The sequence below is a fragment of the Notothenia rossii genome (assembly GCF_949606895.1).
Source record: "Notothenia rossii genome assembly, chromosome: 8".
In the NCBI taxonomy this organism is placed as follows: Eukaryota; Metazoa; Chordata; class Actinopteri; order Perciformes; family Nototheniidae; genus Notothenia; species Notothenia rossii.
This window is the reverse complement of record NC_136906.1, coordinates 30,393,519-30,414,347: the sequence shown is the minus strand read 5'-3', so window position 1 is coordinate 30,414,347 and position 20,829 is coordinate 30,393,519. Positions and strand designations below refer to the sequence as shown.

At 41.1% G+C, this 20,829-nt stretch overlaps 2 protein-coding genes across 2 annotated transcripts in view; both read right to left on the bottom strand.

Moving 5' to 3' along the window:
• LOC307015025 (trafficking regulator of GLUT4 1) overlaps window positions 1-20,829 on the bottom strand; it is a 34,630-nt gene that overhangs the window by 10,023 nt on the left and 3,778 nt on the right. The window contains exons 2-3 of the mRNA XM_079643360.1: window positions 2,450-2,670; window positions 1,760-2,043 (exon numbers count right to left, since the gene is read on the bottom strand). Coding sequence (XP_079499486.1) covers window positions 1,760-2,043; window positions 2,450-2,600 — 435 coding nt within the window. The 5' untranslated portion in view covers window positions 2,601-2,670. The remainder of the gene's footprint in view (window positions 1-1,759; window positions 2,044-2,449; window positions 2,671-20,829) is intronic.
• Window positions 3,774-8,422, bottom strand: LOC307015024 (E3 SUMO-protein ligase ZBED1-like). Its single transcript, XM_079643359.1, has 3 exons — window positions 7,433-8,422; window positions 6,144-6,763; window positions 3,774-5,975 (listed from the first exon to the last, which is right to left on the bottom strand). The coding sequence occupies exons 1-3, from the start codon at window positions 8,277-8,279 to the stop codon at window positions 5,571-5,573; spliced, it is 1,872 nt and encodes a 623-aa protein (XP_079499485.1). The 5' UTR covers window positions 8,280-8,422; the 3' UTR covers window positions 3,774-5,570.

Genomic DNA, 20,829 nt, shown 5'->3' with positions numbered 1-20,829 from the left:
GTTCATGTTCAAGGGAGCAACCCTTAAAGCCTGCATTAGAGGAAGGAGACAGAGAGAAAGAACAGACAGGTACACACAGCAGAGAGGAGACACCCAGTGTTGCATGATCATGTTGAAACTATTTAGACCTTTTCAGTTTCTTCCCTCTTTGGCTTCCTGTCGTATCTTTTTTCACAGCAGTTACATGCCTCCTGAGACGATAACGTTTCTTTTCATCCAGCAGGTCTAACCCTACAACTTTCTGAAGAGTTCTCACTGTATGAAGAAACTTGTCAATGTCAGGGAAAAAAATCTCTCACTTCCACTGACTTGCCAAAAGACTCGTCTAAAAAGACATTAATCTCTTCCAAAGAATATATCTCTGCGTTCTGAGAGAGACTATCTGCAACTGAACCACAGTCAGAATCCCCCTCACCGTCTGTGTCCATCTCTGTCACCTCATTATTGTCTGCAGCCTGTTGAAGCTCATTTTTCCGCCCAGAGCCAGGCGGCAGCTCCTTCTGTGTGCCAACAGCCTCTACCTGTCCCACAGCACCAGTCCTCACCTGTCCTGCTACATCATCTCTCACCCGTTTACCTGTTTCCACATTTTTTCCTCTCACACTCACCACACTCTCTACAGTCCCTGTTTCATCTCTCACGATATTCATCCCTACTTCCTCCGCAGCCACCGGGGCCCAGGCGGGTGCAGCAGCAGCCCCCGCGACACCGGGTCCCGCTGCCGCGGACCAGGCCGCCCAGGGCTCGGCCGCTGGGGCGGCCCCCGGCTCGGCCGCCACAGCGGCTCCCGGCCCGGCCGCCCCGGCGGCCCGGCTGCCCCCGGCTCGGCGGCCCCGGGCCCGGCGGCCCCCGGCTCGGCGGAGCGGCGTGCCGTCTCTGTGGACATGCAACACGTTTGTGACCCGACTCCCCGCACTCAAAACACTTTACGCTCCCTGAGCTCGCATAAACCATATAAAAACCCTCTTCGTGCCTCACCCGGAAGGACACATCTAGTGTCTGAGTGGGACAATTCAGAAACATGAAAACCTGTCTCCGCAGAGAATGGACATGTTTTAACTTTTCATCCTTACACCCCAGAGCAACAGTGCGGAGACTACTAGCAAACTTACCAAAACGCTTCAGCTCCCGTTCCAGCGCCTCATTTGGGATGAACGGAGGAACGCCAGACACAGTGATCCGCGTGGACGGTGTCGCCAGCGGTGAAACTTGAATGTATTCCTCGTTCAGCATTAATCCGCTCTCGATAAGTTCCGTCACATATTTCTGGTCTTTCAAAAAGACCACGACCGCTTTGTTCATGCGGGAAGCATAGGAGATGTTTACATGACCGACCTGATCCCCCACAGCCAGCAGCACCTGCTCCACTGTGCTTGCGGCCTGAGCCACCAGCCGCACTCCGTGTCTCAGAGACACCGGCGGCGCCCCGGAGGACGCCATCCCCGCCACGAGGCACGGAAAAACACTAAATTAACAAATTAACCGTACTTGCAAAGGGTACAAAAATCCCAACGAAAGATCATACAGTTAAAGAAACGATTGAAACAGAAACAAAAGAGGTAAAGTTGAAATTCCCTCTTCCCTCTTCAAACACACATCCACCACCGAAGAAGAAGAAGAAGAAGAAGAAGAAGAAGAACTAACCTGTAACTAATCAATTTCCCAGCTAATTACAGTCAATTGGGTTTATTTAATTTAAAATAAGATGGACCTTTATTAATCCCTGTAGGATTACACAAAGTAAAGTCTACGGTCGTACCATGACAGAAAAGGTGAGGGCTACGATGTTGATGGGCCACAGCGGGCAGAAGCAGGACAGAATGGCGAGGAACAGGTAGTCGCGGGGCTTGGAACCGTCCACAGCAGCCTCCGTGATGCCACTGGGCCGGCGGGTGAGGGAGGGCCGGGGGGAGCCCGCCATGGACCCCGAACGGCTGCTCAGACCGGGCCGGCCGTTAGCATGGCCGCCCGCCGCGTGGAGCTTGGGCGACATTGAGGACACCGTGGGAGACGCGTCCCCCATGGCATGACCCAGGCCGTTATCTGCAACACAAGGTTCCAGAGAGGACATTTGTTCAAAATAAAATGTAAAAGTATTTACAACTTCAGCAATTCACGTCCTTGCCAAAATGTAGGCCGTATGCATTAAAATAACCAAATCAGATGTAAAACTAATCACAAAATAGGTCATAATTGATAACATATCACTGATTTGGCAGTGCAGATCTGCCAAAAGTATATTTGAATTTAAATGTGTTTTTTGAACGTCACCCCCTCACATTGGGAACAATATGACAAGCATAAATCAAGCTTAAAGTAGCATAAAATGAAAAAAGCCAAGTAAAGGTACATTAGTATTATACTTGGCTGCAGTACTTAAATTAATAAAGTGCATGGGAATTAAGTGTTGGGAGGTGTCTATACACAGGTGTGGGTCAGGTGTATTTACTGGTCTCCGCGTTGTCAATGACGGACAGGTGGGCCATATGGTCCGTTTGATTGGCTGCTGATGCGTCTGCTGCCGGTGGCGGTTGAGATGTAACGGCGTGGGGGTTGCTCATCCCTTCATGATGCTCGCTGATTGGCTGCTTGGACTCCATGCTGTTGCTGGTGGTGGCCGTGAGGCGGTGAACAAGACGTGTTGAAGGAAAGCTAAAGGCAGGGCGCGATCTGAAACACATCACAGACATAAAGCTTTATTAAATATATTGTAAACCTTTTGTTGGATTTCATTTATTTAAAAAAGGTGTTATCCATAAAAACATAATAATACTCAATACTCCCAATGATACCCAAATCTCTACTAGTGGTAATGTAACTAAGTACATACTCAAGTATAGTTTAAGGATACTTGGACTACTTCGAGTGTTTCCATTTTATGCTACTTTATAATTCTACTTCCCTACATTTTGGGGATGTAGATTATCAGTACAAAAGATATGCTAGTAGATACGTGATTAACGGGAGGCTGAGCCCATTCTTGGTAGCGACAGCCAATCACGTTCACGTCTGCTACCAAGATTCTACCAAGAATTGAGAGCTCTGGCCAATCAGCGGCCGTATTGCTACTAGGGCTGAACGATTTTAAGAAAAAATTGAAATTGCGATTTTTCTGGCAGAGATTGCGGTTTCGATTTCAACCACGATTTATTTTCTTTAAATCAAGTTTCAGTGTAAATTAATTAAAACAATGAATTTCATTAAGATAATGCAAGAATGAAAACGGCTGGCAACAGATTTCAAATGCAAGACTGTTTATTAACAAAATATCAAGCATTAAAAAGATCAATGGCTCAGCAGCATCAAAATAATTGCACTTTTGTAAAATAACGTAGGCTACATACAAATTATAAATTATAACAACAAAGTGGAGCAAAAAAAGAAGTCTTACCTTAAAAGTAGTGCAAAATGGCTCAAAGGAGCTAGCTTATGACATTCTAATAGCCTCTGACAAGGGACTTGTCTCTATTCTTGTCTTGCTCGATCTTAGTGCTGCATTTGATACTATCGACCATGATATCCTATTGCAAAGACTAGAGCACTTAGTTGGCATACAGGGAACTGCTTTAGGCTGGTTTAGGTCCTATCTATCTGAACGCTCTCAGTTTGTACGTGTCAACGATGAATCTTCCATGCAAACCAAAGTTAGCCATGGAGTGCCACAGGGCTCAGTGCTTGGACCTATTTTGTTCACCCTATATATGCTTCCGTTAGGCAATATTATAAGGAATCATTCTGTAAACTTTCATTGTTATGCGGATGATACTCAACTATATTTATCAATCAAGCCTGATGAAATTAATCATCTAAATAAAATTCAAGACTGCCTCAAGGACTTAAAAACGTGGATGACTTTAAATTTTTTGATGTTAAACACGACCAAAACTGAAGTTATTGTACTTGGCCCGAAGAATCTACGAAACAAATTATCTAAAGATATATTAACTATGGATGGCATTAATTTGGCCTCCAGTGAGACTGTAAGGAATCTTGGTGTTATATTTGATCAGGATTTATCCTTTAACACCCACATAAAATCAATTTCAAGGACCGCCTACTTCCATCTACGTAACATTGCAAAAATCAGGCATATCTTGCCTCAAAACGATGCAGAGAAACTAGTCCATGCATTTGTTACTTCAAGGCTGGATTATTGTAACTCCTTATTATCAGGGTGTACCAAGAAGTCAGTCAAATCGCTTCAGCTGATTCAAAATGCTGCAGCTCGTGTACTAACCAGAGTTAGGAAAAGGGACCACATTACTCCTGTTCTGGCTGCCTTACACTGGCTCCCTATAGAACACAGGATAGAATTAAAAATTCTTCTTCTCGCCTACAAAGCCCTTAATGGGCAGGCGCCATCTTACCTTAAAGAACTCATTATACCCTATTGTCCTACTAGGGCATTGCGTTCCAAGAATGCAGGGTTGTTGGTTGTTCCTAGAGTCTCTAAAAGTACAATGGGAGCCAGAGCCTTTTCTTATCAAGCTCCACTTTTGTGGAATCAGCTTCCAGTTTGTGTTCGGACGGCAGACACCCTATCCGTTTTTAAGAGTGCGCTTAAGACCTTCCTTTTTGATAAAGCTTATAGTTAGGGCTGATTAGATTCAGCCCCTAGTTTTGCTGATATAGGCTTAGTTTGTCGGGGGACATCTTACTTCTTCCTTCTCTCTGTCTATACCTGTGTACTCTCATGTTCCGATTAACCCAGCTTCCCCAAATGTCTTTCTTTTTGGTGTCTATATACGCCGGGATCCGGAGTCATGGATGATCCTGCGGTCCTGTGTCATGGATTGCGAGTCCTGGATCTTGAGTCGTGGCTGTGGTCCTGGATCATAAGTCCTGGATGGATATACTCATGGATTCATCTTCCTATTATACACACATGCATTTCCAAACATTTGGACTACCTATGTTGCAAATGTATTATCTTTTCAATTTACACACGGCATCTATTGCACGTCTGTCCGTTCTGGGAGAGGGATCCCTCCTCTGTTGCTCTCCCTGAGGTTTCTCCCATTTTTCCCTTTAAACTGGGTTTTCTCTGGAAGTTTTTCCTTGTACGATGTGAGGGTCTAAGGACAGAGGGTGTCGTATTGTCATACTGATATTCTGTACAAACTGTGAAGTCCACAGAGACAAATGTAACATTTGTGATATTGGGCTATATAAATAAACATTGATTGATTGATTGATTGATTGATTGATTGATTATGAACATCAACATCAGCAGCAGTTACAGATATTCAACCCGTGTATTCAGAAACCTGTGCTTCTTCTTCAAATAAAGTGGCAAGAGGAAGTGAAATGTAAAGGTAGTAAAAATAAATAATAATAATAATCATAATAATTTAAAAAGTTTAAATTACCCTACATTTTCCTCATCAAGAAAAGATGTCAAACTGGTTAAATTATTTTACATCTAGTCTGTATACAAAAGATAAGTAAAAAAGAGTGAACATCTTTTTTAATGGAACAAAGACATGTCAGGGTAAGGTGCCGATAAGAGATTTCAGGGCAAAGTGCAGAAGAACAACAACAAAAATCAATAAATCTTCCCCTTCATCCCTTCAGAGATTTTTGGCCAAGAAAACCAACATGTCAACCTTTGCTGGCTTCAGACATGCACGCTGACATGTGACAATATTGCCACTGGCACTGAACAGTCTCTCTGATGGTGCACTCGTTGCTGGTATGCAAAGGTACTTACGAGCCAACTTGCTAAGCCATGGGAAGTTGACATTGTGCACTCTCCACCAGGCCAGTGGATCTTGCTCTCCATCAATGGTAGGAGTTATGAGGTAGTTGTCCAGTTCTGCTTTAATGGTATCCTCCAACTGCACAGTAGAGGAAGCAGGGACCACCTTGGTCTTAAAAAAGCTGCCCAGTGACCGCTTTCGTTTTGTAGAGGTGGATGGTGGTTCTTCTTCTGCACTCAGGGGCATGGTATGGGTTGTGACACAAGCCCTCTGCTCCTACAACACACAGTAATAAGAGGCATCAATGTTTTGCTATCAGTTGTGATTAAGACCAACGAGGCATTTTGTCTAAAAGTTTAAAATGTCAGTAGAGTATAGTTAAAAAAAACTAAAAATACAACTTTTTGTTTTATTTTGAAACAACAAAGAAAAAGGACAGCTTACCTTTTGTGCCACCTGTTCCATTTCCATCTTCACTCTGTCTTTGATGTATGGGACATTCTCTTCGCTTATGTAGCTTGTCTTGAATCTTGGATCAAGGAAGGATGTGATGTCCAAGAGCTCCTGTGTCACTGGGTCGCTGTATTTCTCTTCAATGTAGTGGAGAGCTCTTGATTTGATCTCCTTGGTGAGATTCGTGTCCTGGTCAGTTTCAGCAAGCGTTGCTGTTCTGAGGAGATGGAGCACTGGCTTCAGGTATGACACGCTTACGTAGTCCTCACCTGAGAGGGCGTCTGTGAACTCCTGAAGAGGACCGAGGGCATTGTTTACAGATTCAAGTAGATCTATGTCTTGCCAAGTGGGGATCAGGTGCCGCGTCTTCCTGTCTTCAGACAGAACCTGGCACAGTGCCTTGCTCTGCTCCAACACCCTCCCAATCATTTTCTGCCGGGAGCCCCATCGTGTCGGACATTCAGTGACCAGTGACTGTTGAGGTAGGTTTAAGTCTTGCTGTGCCTGTTTGAATGCCCTCTTCTTCTTCCAGCTGTGAGTGAAGACCGCAACCAGCTGCTTGCAAAGTCCTGTGGCCCGTTTGATTCTTTGATCATCTTTGACAGCATTTTCTGGTGGAAAACATTACATGTATTACAGTATGAAAAGCCATAAGGATAGCTCATAACACAGAATTCATAACATATTGATTACATCTGTTGTCATCTTGTATTAAGTTCAATGACGTTTTTTTAGCAGCAGACGTCAGGTGGTACTACCACAGTAAGTTATTGCCCATAAATTAATTTGTAATTGGTAATTAATGTACAAGCAAGGAATATGCTTTTTAGATATTCCACTAAAAAACAAAAAATCATTTAATTCGTAATATAGTGGCATCAGCTGTGGTTGCACCACCCTGACATATGCTACTACAAAAACGTAATTGACCCATTAGTAAGGGCTTCAAAAATAGGGGAGACCGCCTTTGCATCTCTCGGCAATCCGCAATTAAACAGAAGCAAGCAGTAATGGGAGGTTTTAAAGTTTACCCATGAAAGGGTTCATTTTTCTCACTAGGATAAACAGTATGTTAAAGTAGCATTGCGCTAACAGTTGGTCAGCTAACTACAGCTTGACAACAAACCTCTCGGCGCTTCGTCCCTCCCCCCTCCCAACTGTGTTTGAGGGCAGAGTAATATAGCAGAGACTAGGGCCTCTGCGAGGATAATACGAACTCTCACACTTGTAGTAACTTTGTAAACATACACACTCGCACGAACACACATTCTTGTACTTACCAATTGCAAGATGCAGCCTGTGTCCGAAGCACTGCAGTCTGGTCCATTGGTTAAGTTCCATTGCTTTGATCATATTTGTAGCGTTGTCTGTTGTTATGCACGTCTGGGCCTCTTCTTTTAGACCCCAGTTGGCCAAGCACTCCTTCAGCCCCATGGCAATATTCTCCCCTGTATGGTCAGTGGGGAAGTATGCTGTCTGCAGGCAGCGGCTACACAACTCGAAGTTGGCGTTGACGAAATGCACGGTCAAACTCATGTAGGGCTCGGTCGTTCTGCTTGACCACAGATCAGTAGTTGACGCATAAAACTCCGTGTTTTCCAGATCATTTAGAACTTTGGCCTTACATTCTGTGTAGAGCTGTGGGATGGCAACTTGATTGAAGTATGTGCGGGAGGGCAGAACATACCTCTTATCCATTGTGCGTAGCAAACTTTTAAATGCGTCTTTGGTCACTGTGTTTACAGACACCATGTCCTTCGATATGTAAGTCGTTACGGCAGCGGTAATCTCCTTGTGTCTTCGGCTAGTTTTTTCATAAGGCGTCACACTGGCGAACGATGATGTTATTGTTGGCTGACTTGCCGAAGTATGGCTGCTGCTTGATGTTTCACGGTTCTTTTTCGCCATGCACTGCTCATACAAGTTCAGGTGGTGAACTCTCAAGTGGCGATGTAAATTGGTGGTATTGCCAGCCGATGTAGCCACTTTTACACGACATGTTTGGCACATCACCTGTTTATGGTGTTCATCATCATCCTCAAATCCAAAATACTGCCAAATGACCGACGTGCTGTTTCTTTTTGGTATTAATTTAGTCGGCTCCGCTTCTGCTCCCGCTTCTGCCATGCTTGAAATTTAATGACGAGCTACACACTGATTGGGGTGGAGAACACGTCATCTGGTCACGTGCAGGCTGCAGCTTTCTGATTGGTAGCTGGCACAGAGCCTTGGGCATTCATGTGAAATTATTGACGAAATTATTATTATTATGCACCAAGAAAAACCGCAGCTTTGACGATCCCAAAATCGTGTTGTCTGAGATCGCGATTTTCGGTCTAAAACGATAGATCGTTCAGCCCTAATTGCTACCAAGAATTGCTCCCGCAGCAACCAATAATTGACCAATCAGCGCCTCCGTAGGCGGGGTGCCGCGAGCTAGAGATTCACTTTTTCCCAACATCACGAAAGTAAGTACCTCATCCTTTAACTATGTTTTCAATGCTTATAAACTGTCATATTAGATGTATAGATATATTTTAACTCAACAACAGGGACATTTTACTAATGACTAGCGAACCGGACATGTCCCGCCGCAACCTTTCCATGTATGTGATGTTTACCGGTAGCGGATTATTATGTACATGTTTCGTCAATTTAATGTTGACATATCTGGCTAAATAACATGCCTGTTTATGATATTACCCAGCTTAAGTTAAGGACTAACATAACTACGAGCTAGAGAGAATCTCGGACGGGACCCCGGACGGGAGCGAGCGGAGCTTCTTTTATTGTCTTTTTTTTCTCCGTCACCGGCAGCCACTGACGTGTTTTAAAAGTGCATTTAGTCTTTGATTGATTGATCGATTGAAAAGTTTATTAACAGCTTGTATATTGGGTACAGTACAGTACAGCTCAAAACATACAATTGTTAAGGGGATGCAGACCAGAGAAAGACTTTCGTCTTGTTTACATCAGGGTCCCCCATTTCCAATTCATCATATCATTTAAGACATACAAGACATATTTGACATACAGATGGCTTATTTACAATTTACATACAGGTGTTTTTTTACATACAGATGGCTTACTTACAAATTTCATTTTAAGCGAGCTTTAACAGCATGATATACAAATGAAACAAGAGCAAGACAAATCTTGCCCTTGACTGTAACCGCGACACCTGTTTTTATTTTACCATTCATTTAAATACCAACCCTCACCTGTAAACAATGAAAGTCCGGGGGGGACAGTGGGGAAGTTAAAATGCAGTTAACTCCACCTTATATTATGAAATACTTGTACTTGAGTAGGCAGGCCTGTTTCCATTGTAAGGTACTTTAATACACTATAATTGAGAGGAAATTATTAAATAGTTAGTATGAAGGTCGAGTTTTTCATACAAAATATAGGCTATTTATACATTTTGATTAATTACATTTAAATGCATAATCTGCATTTGTACTTGTTTTTATTCATCTTTAATTTGTATTGTATGTAGTCATCAGTTTTTGAATCAATATGTAACCTTTTACAGCTTTTTCATTAAATATTTATTATAAATTACATATTTCTCAGTTTTTTAAATATGACTATTTTCTTATTCTCTAGATGGAACCACGCTTTCGAAGACGGGACGGTATTCTCAACTTGACAGACACTTTGGAAGCAACAAAGGTCAAGAAGTTCTATGCACAAACTGGCTCCAGTGTGAAGGGAGGGCACCGCCAAAAAGAAGACCAGCTTTCCACCTCAAGGTGATGACTGAGACCACCATCCAGCTCCCAGAAGTGAATGTTGCAACTGTCACACAATGGTGAGTGAATAAGCATACTACATATACTGCAAAACATGTATACTTACACTGTAATACTTACCCAATAAAATGATTTACTGTTAAAAATAATCCCAACTCTTTTTAATTACAAATATTCCCTTTTGTTCATTAATACATTACATGTTACTTGTTAGACGCTTTTATCCAAAGCGACTTACATTCTCAATACTGTGGGCAACCCACACAGGAGCAATTTGGGGTGAAGTGTCTCAGGGACTCAACGACATGCTGACTGCAGTGGGGTTTGAACCACCTGATCCGAACACCAACGCTCAACCCACTGCACCACACGCCTCCTAATATTGATTGTTTCATGTTTTCGCAGGTTCACTAGGCGCTGCAGGTCTCAGGAAGAGCAGATCCTGAAGCAGGGTATCCCCGCTCCTGACGCTCCCATGGCAGGACCTGAGCAACTTCTTGTGGCAATGCAGAAAGGGACATCTCTGTATCCTGGCGGTTTGGCTGAGCCTCACACCTTTGTTCTGCCACCAAACACTGCTGGTGAGGCATAGCTCCAGAAGAGATCACAACCAGTGGCCATCTCACAGGTCCCACCACCACCTCCATACTATGCTCTTCCCTTCCTTGCACCGACTCCACCCTTCTCAACACCATACATGGTACCATCTGTGCAGCTTCCTCAAGTGCCTGGACCCTCACAGGTTGTGCCTGGAAGCTCTCAGATGATGCTTCTCAACATGCCATTGCCATCAGCTACTCAGGCACTTACATCCGGTCAGAGTAACGTGCCGTACACCACACAGCAGTACAGGGAAAGACAAGAGGAGAGGGAGCAATCTGGATCAGGTAAAATAAAATATGTCAAAAAGATACACGAAATCATTTGCAAAAACTGCAACAAAGACAGGAAGCCACCAGCCCACTTACAGTACTTTGGCAATTGGTACTGTAAAGAATCCGAGACCCAGTCCTATGAGGACTTGAGGGCTGTGCTGGAGAAAAGAGGGTATGGGAAAAAAAGAGAGGGGATGCACCTTAAATCACCAAATAATAATAATAACTTGAATTGATATAGCGCCTTTCATAACCTCAAGGTCGCTTTACAAAGAAACATACAAGGACAAGACATAAAACATAAAAAACATAAACATAAATGTTGTGAGCAGGTGCAACTTGTTCACTTTGTAATATTTTGCACTGTTTTTATTGTATAGTTTTATTTTACACTTTACTATACATATTGTAAGAATTGTTGTTGCTATTATTACTGTTGTTTTAAATATCTAAATACATATAAAACAAGTATGGATGTTTCTGTTTTGAATATTTCATCATCATATTTCACTTTCATTATTGTTATATTTACTTAATACTTTGTTCTTAAGTTTTAATACATTTATTAAAAGTTGTAATTATAATAATAAATGCACAACATAACAATAATCCTCATACATATTTGTCATATTACTTATATTCTAAGTACTATTCTATATGAAGTACATCTATAGAAGTACTGTACAATGATGTACTTCCTTGCATGCTCCTTAATACTTCACTAAATTTCAGAGGCAAAGATTTGACTCTGAACCTCATTGATTTGATAACATGAGTTACTTTGAAGATTTAGATTCTGTTACAAAGTACAATAATATAAACAGACAATGAATCACGAATGATTATGGTGAAGAACTTAAACGATCCATTGATTTTATTCACAACCTACCCAAAAGTGTGGTAAAATAATAAATAAGCTCCACCTTTACATTTATGCATGTTCTGACATACAAGGGATTGAGCGGGATTTGAAACCGGCTCGCAGAGTGTATTGCGGCTACTTCACGGTTATCAAACATAGACCAACACGCTATTTCCTTGGTGCAGTGGGTTGAGTGTTGGTGTCCAGATCAGGGGGTCACAGGTTCAAACCCCACTGAAGTCAGCATGTTGTCGTGTCCCTGGGCAAGACACTTCAACCCAAAGTGCTCCTGTGGGGATTGTCCACAGTACTGAGAATGTAAGTCGCTTTGGATAAAAGCGTCTAACAAGTGACATGTAATGTAATGTAACAACAACTATTCTTTGGTTAGTAGCAACCCTTCATATCTCAATAGTAAGAAAAGTAAAACAAATAATGAAATTCAGCCAAGGACCTTAAGCGCTCCAGGGGGGTATACTACGAAGCTGGTTCAACCTAACCTGGATATGTTTGAGTTAGCTGGTTGGCCTAATCCAAAACATACGCGCTCTCGCTAAACGGTACTACGACGCCGGTTATCAAGTGGATCGCTCAAGCCAGCCGTGTCCTATCTAGTTAGGTTCACGTTCACATGAAAGGGGTGGTATTTGGAGCATTCAACCAATCACAAACATGGACAAGCGTACTGACAGCGCAGCGCGTCATACTTCCTGAATGAAAAGTCAACCATATAATTAGACACATATGAAGACGTTAAACTTTAAACATCCATGACTTAAACACTTTATCCAGGATCAAAGCCACATAGCTGCACCTGCAAGGTGAATACAGCTGGTAAAAGAAAAAGCGTTTGAATGCGTACATTAACAGGTTTATGATATCACTGCCCCGTCTAAGGCACGAGTGGATCTGACTTTAATTACATTTGTCTCGAGTGTTTCGTCAACTTAATGTGTTGCTTAAAATAATACTTCTGCATACAGTATGTTACACTGAGTGTTGCACGGCCAGATACGGCTCGGCTGACTCAGATAAGGAGATATATGATACATTATGATGTGATATGATGTGATATGCCGCGGACTGTACTTAATGTTACTCTGATCCGGCTACTTATGTTGTGGCAGATATTTAACTTAAGTAAGCTTTCTTAACGCTAATGTTATAATAGTCAGATTGCTCTGAAGATGGGAGGTGATATTCTATTAATGTTCACGTTCACACAGTCGGTGATTTTTGCCGGCCGTCTTTCCTGCAACGGCAGCTTTTCTGTATTTCCTTTCTCCTGTAATATGACTTGATCGCTTTAAACTCCGCACACTGAGCTCTGATTGGTCAGCAGGCAGTGCTTTCACTGAGTTGATCTCTTAGCCTGCAACCTAACCTGGTCCCGACAAGGTTAGCCGCTCAGCATAAGTTACCATGGAGATCTAGCCTGCTAAAAAGAGAACCAGCTTCGTAGGACCGGAAAACCAGAGTTTTCCCTGAAGTTAGCCGGCTAAGCAAAAATTCTGCTTCGTAGTATACCCCCCAGGAGAGAAGTGGTTGGATCTGTAAAATAAGATCAAACAAATAAATAAATAAGCTTTGTTTCTATAGCGTCTGAGCGATGGCTGCTTAAAGAAAAGCTTTTTTTTTTTTACAGCACTGACAACATGTTGCTTTCTGAAAAAAGCAGAAATAATCTGTTGCCTGGAGCAACACATATAAATTATAAAACATCCATATTTTATATAATATACAGATTTGTCTGTGTGGGCAAGGGTCATGGTAAGGTTTTCCGGGTGTGTAGTTTGAAAATGTATATATATATATATATACACACTGAACAAAAATATAAACGCAACACTTTTGTTTTTGCTCCCATTTTTCATGAGATGAACTCAAAGATGTAAAACATTTTCTATATACACAAAATAACCATTTCTCTCAAATATTGTTCACAAATCTGAAAAAATCTGTTACAGTGAGCATTTCTCCTTTGCCGAGATAATCCATCCCACCTCACAGGTGTGGCATATCAAGATGCTGATTAGACAGCATGATTATTGCACAGGTTTGCCTTAGGCTGGCCACAATAAAAGGCCACTCTGAAACGTGCATTTTTGCTTTATTGGGGGGCTCCGAAAACCAGTCAGTATCCGGTGTGAGGGTTAGGATTAGGGTTAGGGTTAGGGTTAGGGTAATGTTGTGAATCGAGTGGCCCATGGTGGTGGTGGGGTTATGGTATGGGCAGGCGTATGTTATGGACGATGAACACAGGCCACTCGATATTACACGGAGGAACTTGTTAATGATCTCAAGGCAGCTGGGACCACAGTCAACAAGAAAACTATTGGTTACACACTACACCATAATGGGTCAAATCCAGCAGCGCTTGAAGGCCCCCTGCTCAAGAAGAACATGAAAGGCCGTCTGAAGTTTGACAAGGAACATCTGAATGATTCAGAGAAGGCTCGGGAGAAGGTGACGTGGTCAGATGAGACAGAAATGTTGATCTTTGTAGAAATGCTGACTATAACCCCAAGAACACCGTCCCCCCCGTCAAGCATGGGGGTGGAAACATTATGCTTTGGACCAATGTAACCATTTGTACCTCTAAGCGTTTTATTTAGTATTAATAAGATAACGGAGTGTCTAATCGCACCCAGTTGAAAATAGCTACACCATAGCTTTTCACCCGGGGTTTAAATAACATTGTTGACTATTGTCACCTGGGTGCAAATAGCATCTGCGTAAAGATACAATATTTGACATTTGTTATGATTGGTCTAAAGTCAGGATTGCGCAAACATTATGTTTATTATTATTTATGTCTTTTTGTATTTTGTTACACTACACTACTTTATGTGTCCATATAATTAATATTCAATTTGTTATATAATACTTGATTGTGCTTAGTCTCCTCTGTTCTTCAGCCAAGCAGTTTTGCATATGCCAGAACATTTTCCACTAAAGGGACATTTTGCTGATGCGATGCCTGTCTGCGTTCTGAGGCAGCACTGAGAGATGTTCCTGCAGCACGCTGCTGCAGCCCCCCGCAGCCTTCCCGCAGCTCTTTAATATCCCATCACATCGATCTTGCGTCTTTTCATCATAAATAAATGTTATTGTGAGTCTGTCAGCAGATTATAAACAGACTCATTGATCTGAGCAACAGCCCGCAGGCCGGCAGCTTCCTAGAGAGCAGATTTTGGAGGAATCTTTGCTGCAGCAGCATGAAGCCCCCCCCCCCCCCCCCCCCCCCCCCAGGGCCAAATGCTGCGGCGCTGCTTCAGCTGACAAATGCAGTCTTTTCTTTGTTTGTTACTTTCTGCTCCTCTGTGTGCAGCCTGAGGGCTGAATCAGAGGAACTCTGCAGAAAAGTTAGACATCACTGCAGACTTCATGTTGATGCGTTTAATGTGTCATATAATACTGAAGAAATTAATGCAGTAAATCACACCAACTTATCTATCCTCCATATCTCAAACTTTTAAAAACAAATCTCTACGCACACACACGCACTCACACACACACACACACACACACGCACGCACGCACGCACACACACACACACACACACACACACACACACACACACACTCAGTGGTGTAAAGTAACTAAGTTTACTCATGTACTGTACTTAAGTACATTTTAAGTTAATAATGAGTCTTTCTGTTTTATACTATACTTCACACTACTCCATTACAATTTCTCAATACTTATGGATTTGACAAGATTGGGTAGTTGCTTTGAAGGTACATATTATTCTTTAAAAATAAATGCATTGAATTGGGAATTATGGGGTATTATTATGGATTAATATTCTTGGCAGTATAAAAAGTCATCAGTTATCTCCATTTTTACAAGCTACATAATTAAAATGATGTTCACATTAATGTGTCATTAATTATAATCCAGTGATCAAATATTAATACTTCTAAGAAAAGGGCATTCTTCATAATTAGTACTTTTGGCTTTGGTACTTTAAGTATGTTTTGATGGTAATATTTTTTTTATTGTACTTTAGTAACATTTTGAATGCCAGGCTTGTGTCTCACCACCTACTGAATACCAGACGGAAACCTAACTTATCCACCCCTGTTTTCTGAGAGGGCGGGGCTAGATTCCACTGTAGACCCGCCCATTTGTTCAATTGCAGGGTTTTACCATGAGAGGGCGCTTCATTCACAAATACGGGAAAAAGCTAACAGGGTAACCTTTGGTCTTTGTTTAGGCTTTGGTTAACACAGTATGTTTCATGGACTAACAGAAGTAGTAGTTAATTCAATAATATTTGTAGCTCCGCAGTAGTGTTTGCTGAATGGCATTCAATCAAATATTTTGTATCCCTAATACCCTTATACCATCTCCACCTACCAGAGTATTCTACACTGTGGTATTACTACTTTTCCCGAAGTAGAAAGTTATAGTACTTCTCCCACCTCTGCATACACTAACACTAACACACACACACTCAAATAAAGCATCATAACAATGGTACAACAAAAGAAAAGAAGCATGGTGTGTAAGTAAAATGATTTTAAAAATAAATAAATAAATGCATTAGGATTGAATGGGGTAACCTCACCTTTCTAAGCTTAATAATGATTAAGCAAATGCAAAATGAATAATAAAAATAAGAATCATCATAAAATCAATAAACAAACATAAAGTAAGCAAATGAAAGGTTGAGACAGGCGCTGCTTTTAGCTTCAGAGAACACACACACACACACACACACACACACACACACACACACACACACACACACACACACACACACACACACACACACACACACACACACACACACACACACACACACACCATGTATACATCACTTCAGGGGACATTACATTGACTTACATGCATTTCCTGGAGACTTATCCTAACCTTAACCATAACCAACACATGCCTAACCCTAACCCTAAACCTAACCAAGTCTTCACCCTAAAATGAATGATTCCCCTTATGGGGACCTCCATTTTGTACCCATAAGGGAGGCGATTCCCCACACGTGACTGTGTAAACAGATTTAGGTCCCCACAACATATAGTAATGCTAGGCCACACACACACACACACACACACACACACACACACACACACACACACACACACACACACACACACACACACACACACACACACACACACACACACACACACACACACACACACACACACACACACACACACACACACACACACACACACACACACACACATGCAGGAGTTGGACCTAAAACAGCCACGCCTAAAAGAAAAGGAGCGCTGCAGAACACTACTGATGTTGAGCATTTCACATCATGATGCAGAAGAATAAACGTGAGTATCTGATCCTCTGTTCAGCTAAGTCTGGACCACAAAACTGACTTCAAAAAGGCAGTTTTCTTTTCAATTGTGTTGCTTGCTTTTAATTCTGTTCTGTTTATTATATTTCTCTTAATCTGTTTTGTCTGTTTCCATTTAAAACAAAAGTTGTATTATTTGCTGGGAAGGACTTAAGAACAGCTGTTTTTAAAAGTTTCCCATATTTTTGTCACATTGTATCTCATGGTAGAAGATTATTCTACAATTATACATATAATTAACAGTCAATCATTCACTGTATTTGTTTAAGATATGTGAATGCTGAAATCTTGTATAATTTGTCGCATTTCTTTTCTTAACAAAGACGAATTCTTATAGAATACAGTATTTCGTAGCTGAATGAAGTAATGTTCCTATTGATTTTTTATGTACTAAAAAACATCAATTGGATTTTATATGCATTTTAGGTTTTTTAAATCCTATTCGTAGAACTAGAAATGCTGCAGCTCGTGTACTAACCAGAGTTAGGAAAAGGGACCACATTACTCCTGTTCTGGCTGCCTTACACTGGCTCCCTATAGAACACAGGATAGAATTTAAAATTCTTCTTCTCGCCTACAAAGCCCTTAATGGGCAGGCGCCATCTTACCTTAAAGAACTCATTATACCCTATTGTCCTACTAGGGCATTGCGTTCCAAGAATGCAGGGTTGTTGGTTGTTCCTAGAGTCTCTAAAAGTACAATGGGAGCCAGAGCCTTTTCTTATCAAGCTCCACTTTTGTGGAATCAGCTTCCAGTTTGTGTTCGGACGGCAGACACCCTATCCGTTTTTAAGAGTGCGCTTAAGACCTTCCTTTTTGATAAAGCTTATAGTTAGGGCTGATTAGATTCAGCCCCTAGTTTTGCTGATATAGGCTTAGTTTGTCGGGGGACATCTTACTTCTTCCTTCTCTCTGTCTATACCTGTGTACTCTCATGTTCCGATTAACCCAGCTTCCCCAAATTTCTTTCTTTTTGGTGTCTATATACGCCGGGATCCGGAGTCATGGATGATCCTGCGGTCCTGTGTCATGGATTGCGAGTCCTGGATCTTGAGTCGTGGCTGCGGTCCTGGATCATAAGTCCTGGATGGATATCCTCGTGGATTCATCTTCTTATTATACACACATGCATTTCAAAACATTTGGACTACCTATGTTGCAAATGTATTATCTTTTCAATTTACACACGGCATCTATTGCACGTCTGTCCGTCCTGGGAGAGGGATCCCTCCTCTGTTGCTCTCCCTGAGGTTTCTCCCATTTTTCCCTTTAAACTGTGGGGTTTTCTCTGGAAGTTTTTCCTTGTACGATGTGAGGGTCTAAGGACAGAGGGTGTCGTATTGTCATACTGATATTCTGTACAAACTGTGAAGTCCCTGAGACAAATGTAACATTTGTGATATTGGGCTATATAAATAAACATTGATTGATTGATTGATTGAACTACCTATTATGTGGTTTAAGTATTTTTACTGCAGTTAAGTATCTGACTTCTGACCTAATTTTTAAATCTCCTTGCCCCTCAGAGCACGATAAAAGGTGGCAGGTGTTTGAGGAGGGGGGGGGGTGAACATCCATTAACCCTCCGTTCCGTTCTTCTCTTCTCTCAGGATGTTCAGGATTAGCTTCCTCTCAGGAGTTGGGGGGTGGGGGTGGGGGGGTGATTAGCGCAAAGTGACTTCCATTAAAATATCACACTAAATGTTGAGCTGTCAGAGAATACTGGATAATGGCTGCAGAGAAGAATGCACACATTTAGGGTTTGTCAACATTTATGTTCTTCGCTCACAAATATTAAAATGAGTCAATGTTTTGGGGTCCCTCTTTGGACTAAACCGCATGTTGCATGCAGACTGTCTTGCACAGATTTATTTAAAGAACTGAACTTGTGCTTATGTTTACTTGTATTCATATAAACAACTATGTTCAATGCACCAATATAAAATGCTGCAAACATTTTTCGTTTTCCTGCTGCACCATTTGACATTCTACAATATTCATGGTAGTGCTCAGACGTTGAGATAATAATTTAACATGTTTTAATCTTGTGTTTCATTTTACTCTATTTTATAGATTTAATATATCATATTTTCATAGCCGTGGGAACATGTTTCAAATGGGGGGTGCTGTGGGGATGACACCAGGGCTGGTTCTGACCAATTTGCTGCCCTATATGCAAGATTTTAGCTGGCAATGAAAAACCTCTACAAAAGACCAATACACTACAAAAAGAGAAACATATTGACATGGTGGACAGCTTATATAAAAGGCTTCAAATGTATTTAGGGGGGTGGACTTCACATCCTCTAGGGGGGTCCGGGGGTGCCCCCCCCGTGAAGATTTTTTTAACATTTTAAAGTAAAATGCTTCAATCTGGTCCACTTTGAGCGCCCAATTACGAGAGACTGATCTAGGGGGTACAACTCTAAACACCCATATGAAAAAGATCGGTTTGCATTTTATTCATCAAATATGTGAACATTTCCAATAACCTACCATAGCCAATAACAAATAAATGTAACTTATTTTATTTGTGTTGTTCATTCATATCTTATTTTACAAGGTAACATTTATTTATTTATGCATATTTTTAAATTTCTCCAGTTTGAAACGATATTTTTGGTTTACTGTCCTATAGTATGCATTGGAATGATTGATGATTGGATGATGGACGGTTCCAGCCCGTATGGAACGTCTCTTTATAAGACGTTTTCGTATTTCCCACAATTAGAAGTTGCCAGTATTAAACTGTGTACACCCTGGAGGTTTAGGGGATACGAAACACAGTGGTGTTATCAAATTTAAAACATATCATTAATAAATGGGTTGATTAATATACCCACATGACACCTAAGGTCAGAAGAGCTTTATTTAACAGCTGGTCTTATGTCTGTGAACCCTCCTGTTGTTCATTGATAAGCCTGAAACATGCACTTGTCAAGGTTCAGAGGCACATTTTGCAAATATGGCAGTAGCCATTGATCATCTTAAGATAAGATAAGATATACTTTATTGATCCCAAGTTGGGAAATGTTTTTGTTACAGCAGCAAACTACTTTGTTCTACTCCACTACAATTCAGAGGTTAACCTGGTATTTTTACTCCACTACATTTATTTTAGTTACTTTGAAGATTCTGATTAATGATTTGAAATATAAACAACCCTTAAATCAGACTTTAGTTACACCTGAGTCAAATTCAGGGAAGGTGATTGTCAAGTGCCAAAATAAACTATGCAATATATTAGACATTAAGTACTTTGTCAGACTTCATATTTATCTGTTGATAACCCCAACGTTTCTTTCTTATTCAAAAGAAGACCTTAACTTAAAGTATTCTTTAATGTTTAAATAAAGCCTTATTAGTTTGTCTGTTTTGCACATCCTCCTGTTAATATCTTTGGACGTCCTGCACTAAACTGTTTTATTGTAGAGATCACTACAGTATCTTCTTGATATTTTCTATTCTATATTTCTATCATGCCTTCTACTTTCCCCTAATTTTATATGTAGGCTACTCTTAAAATGTAAATGTTTTCATCAAATAGAACGTATTCAACAACCACATTCAATAACATGCTTTAACCACTAGGCGGTGCGGGTTAAAAAAACAGTGGACTCTAGTTAATAAAACATAATAATATGAAACATAATATTACTATTAACTTTATTGTGAGATTAAAACAGAACGGTAAAGGAAAATACAGTTTCAGTCTCTCGATTTGAAGCTTATGCATTGTACCATGAACCTGTATAGACCTGCAACAGTCAACTGCATGAGGAGTTGGAAAGGTAGTTTAGTAAATCATTAATATCTTTAAAAACTACAAGTCCCTTTCTATCAGCTG

Coding starts and splice junctions, on each gene's coding strand:
- LOC307015024 (XM_079643359.1), bottom strand. CDS start 8,279: ATGGCAGAAGCGGGAGCAGAAGCGGAGCCGACTAAATTAATACCAAAA. Junction 6,764..7,432: donor CAGGCTGCATCTTGCAATTG/GTAAGTACAAGA, acceptor GTTTTCCACCAG/AAAATGCTGTCAAAGATGAT. Junction 5,976..6,143: donor TGGAACAGGTGGCACAAAAG/GTAAGCTGTCCT, acceptor TGTGTGTTGTAG/GAGCAGAGGGCTTGTGTCAC.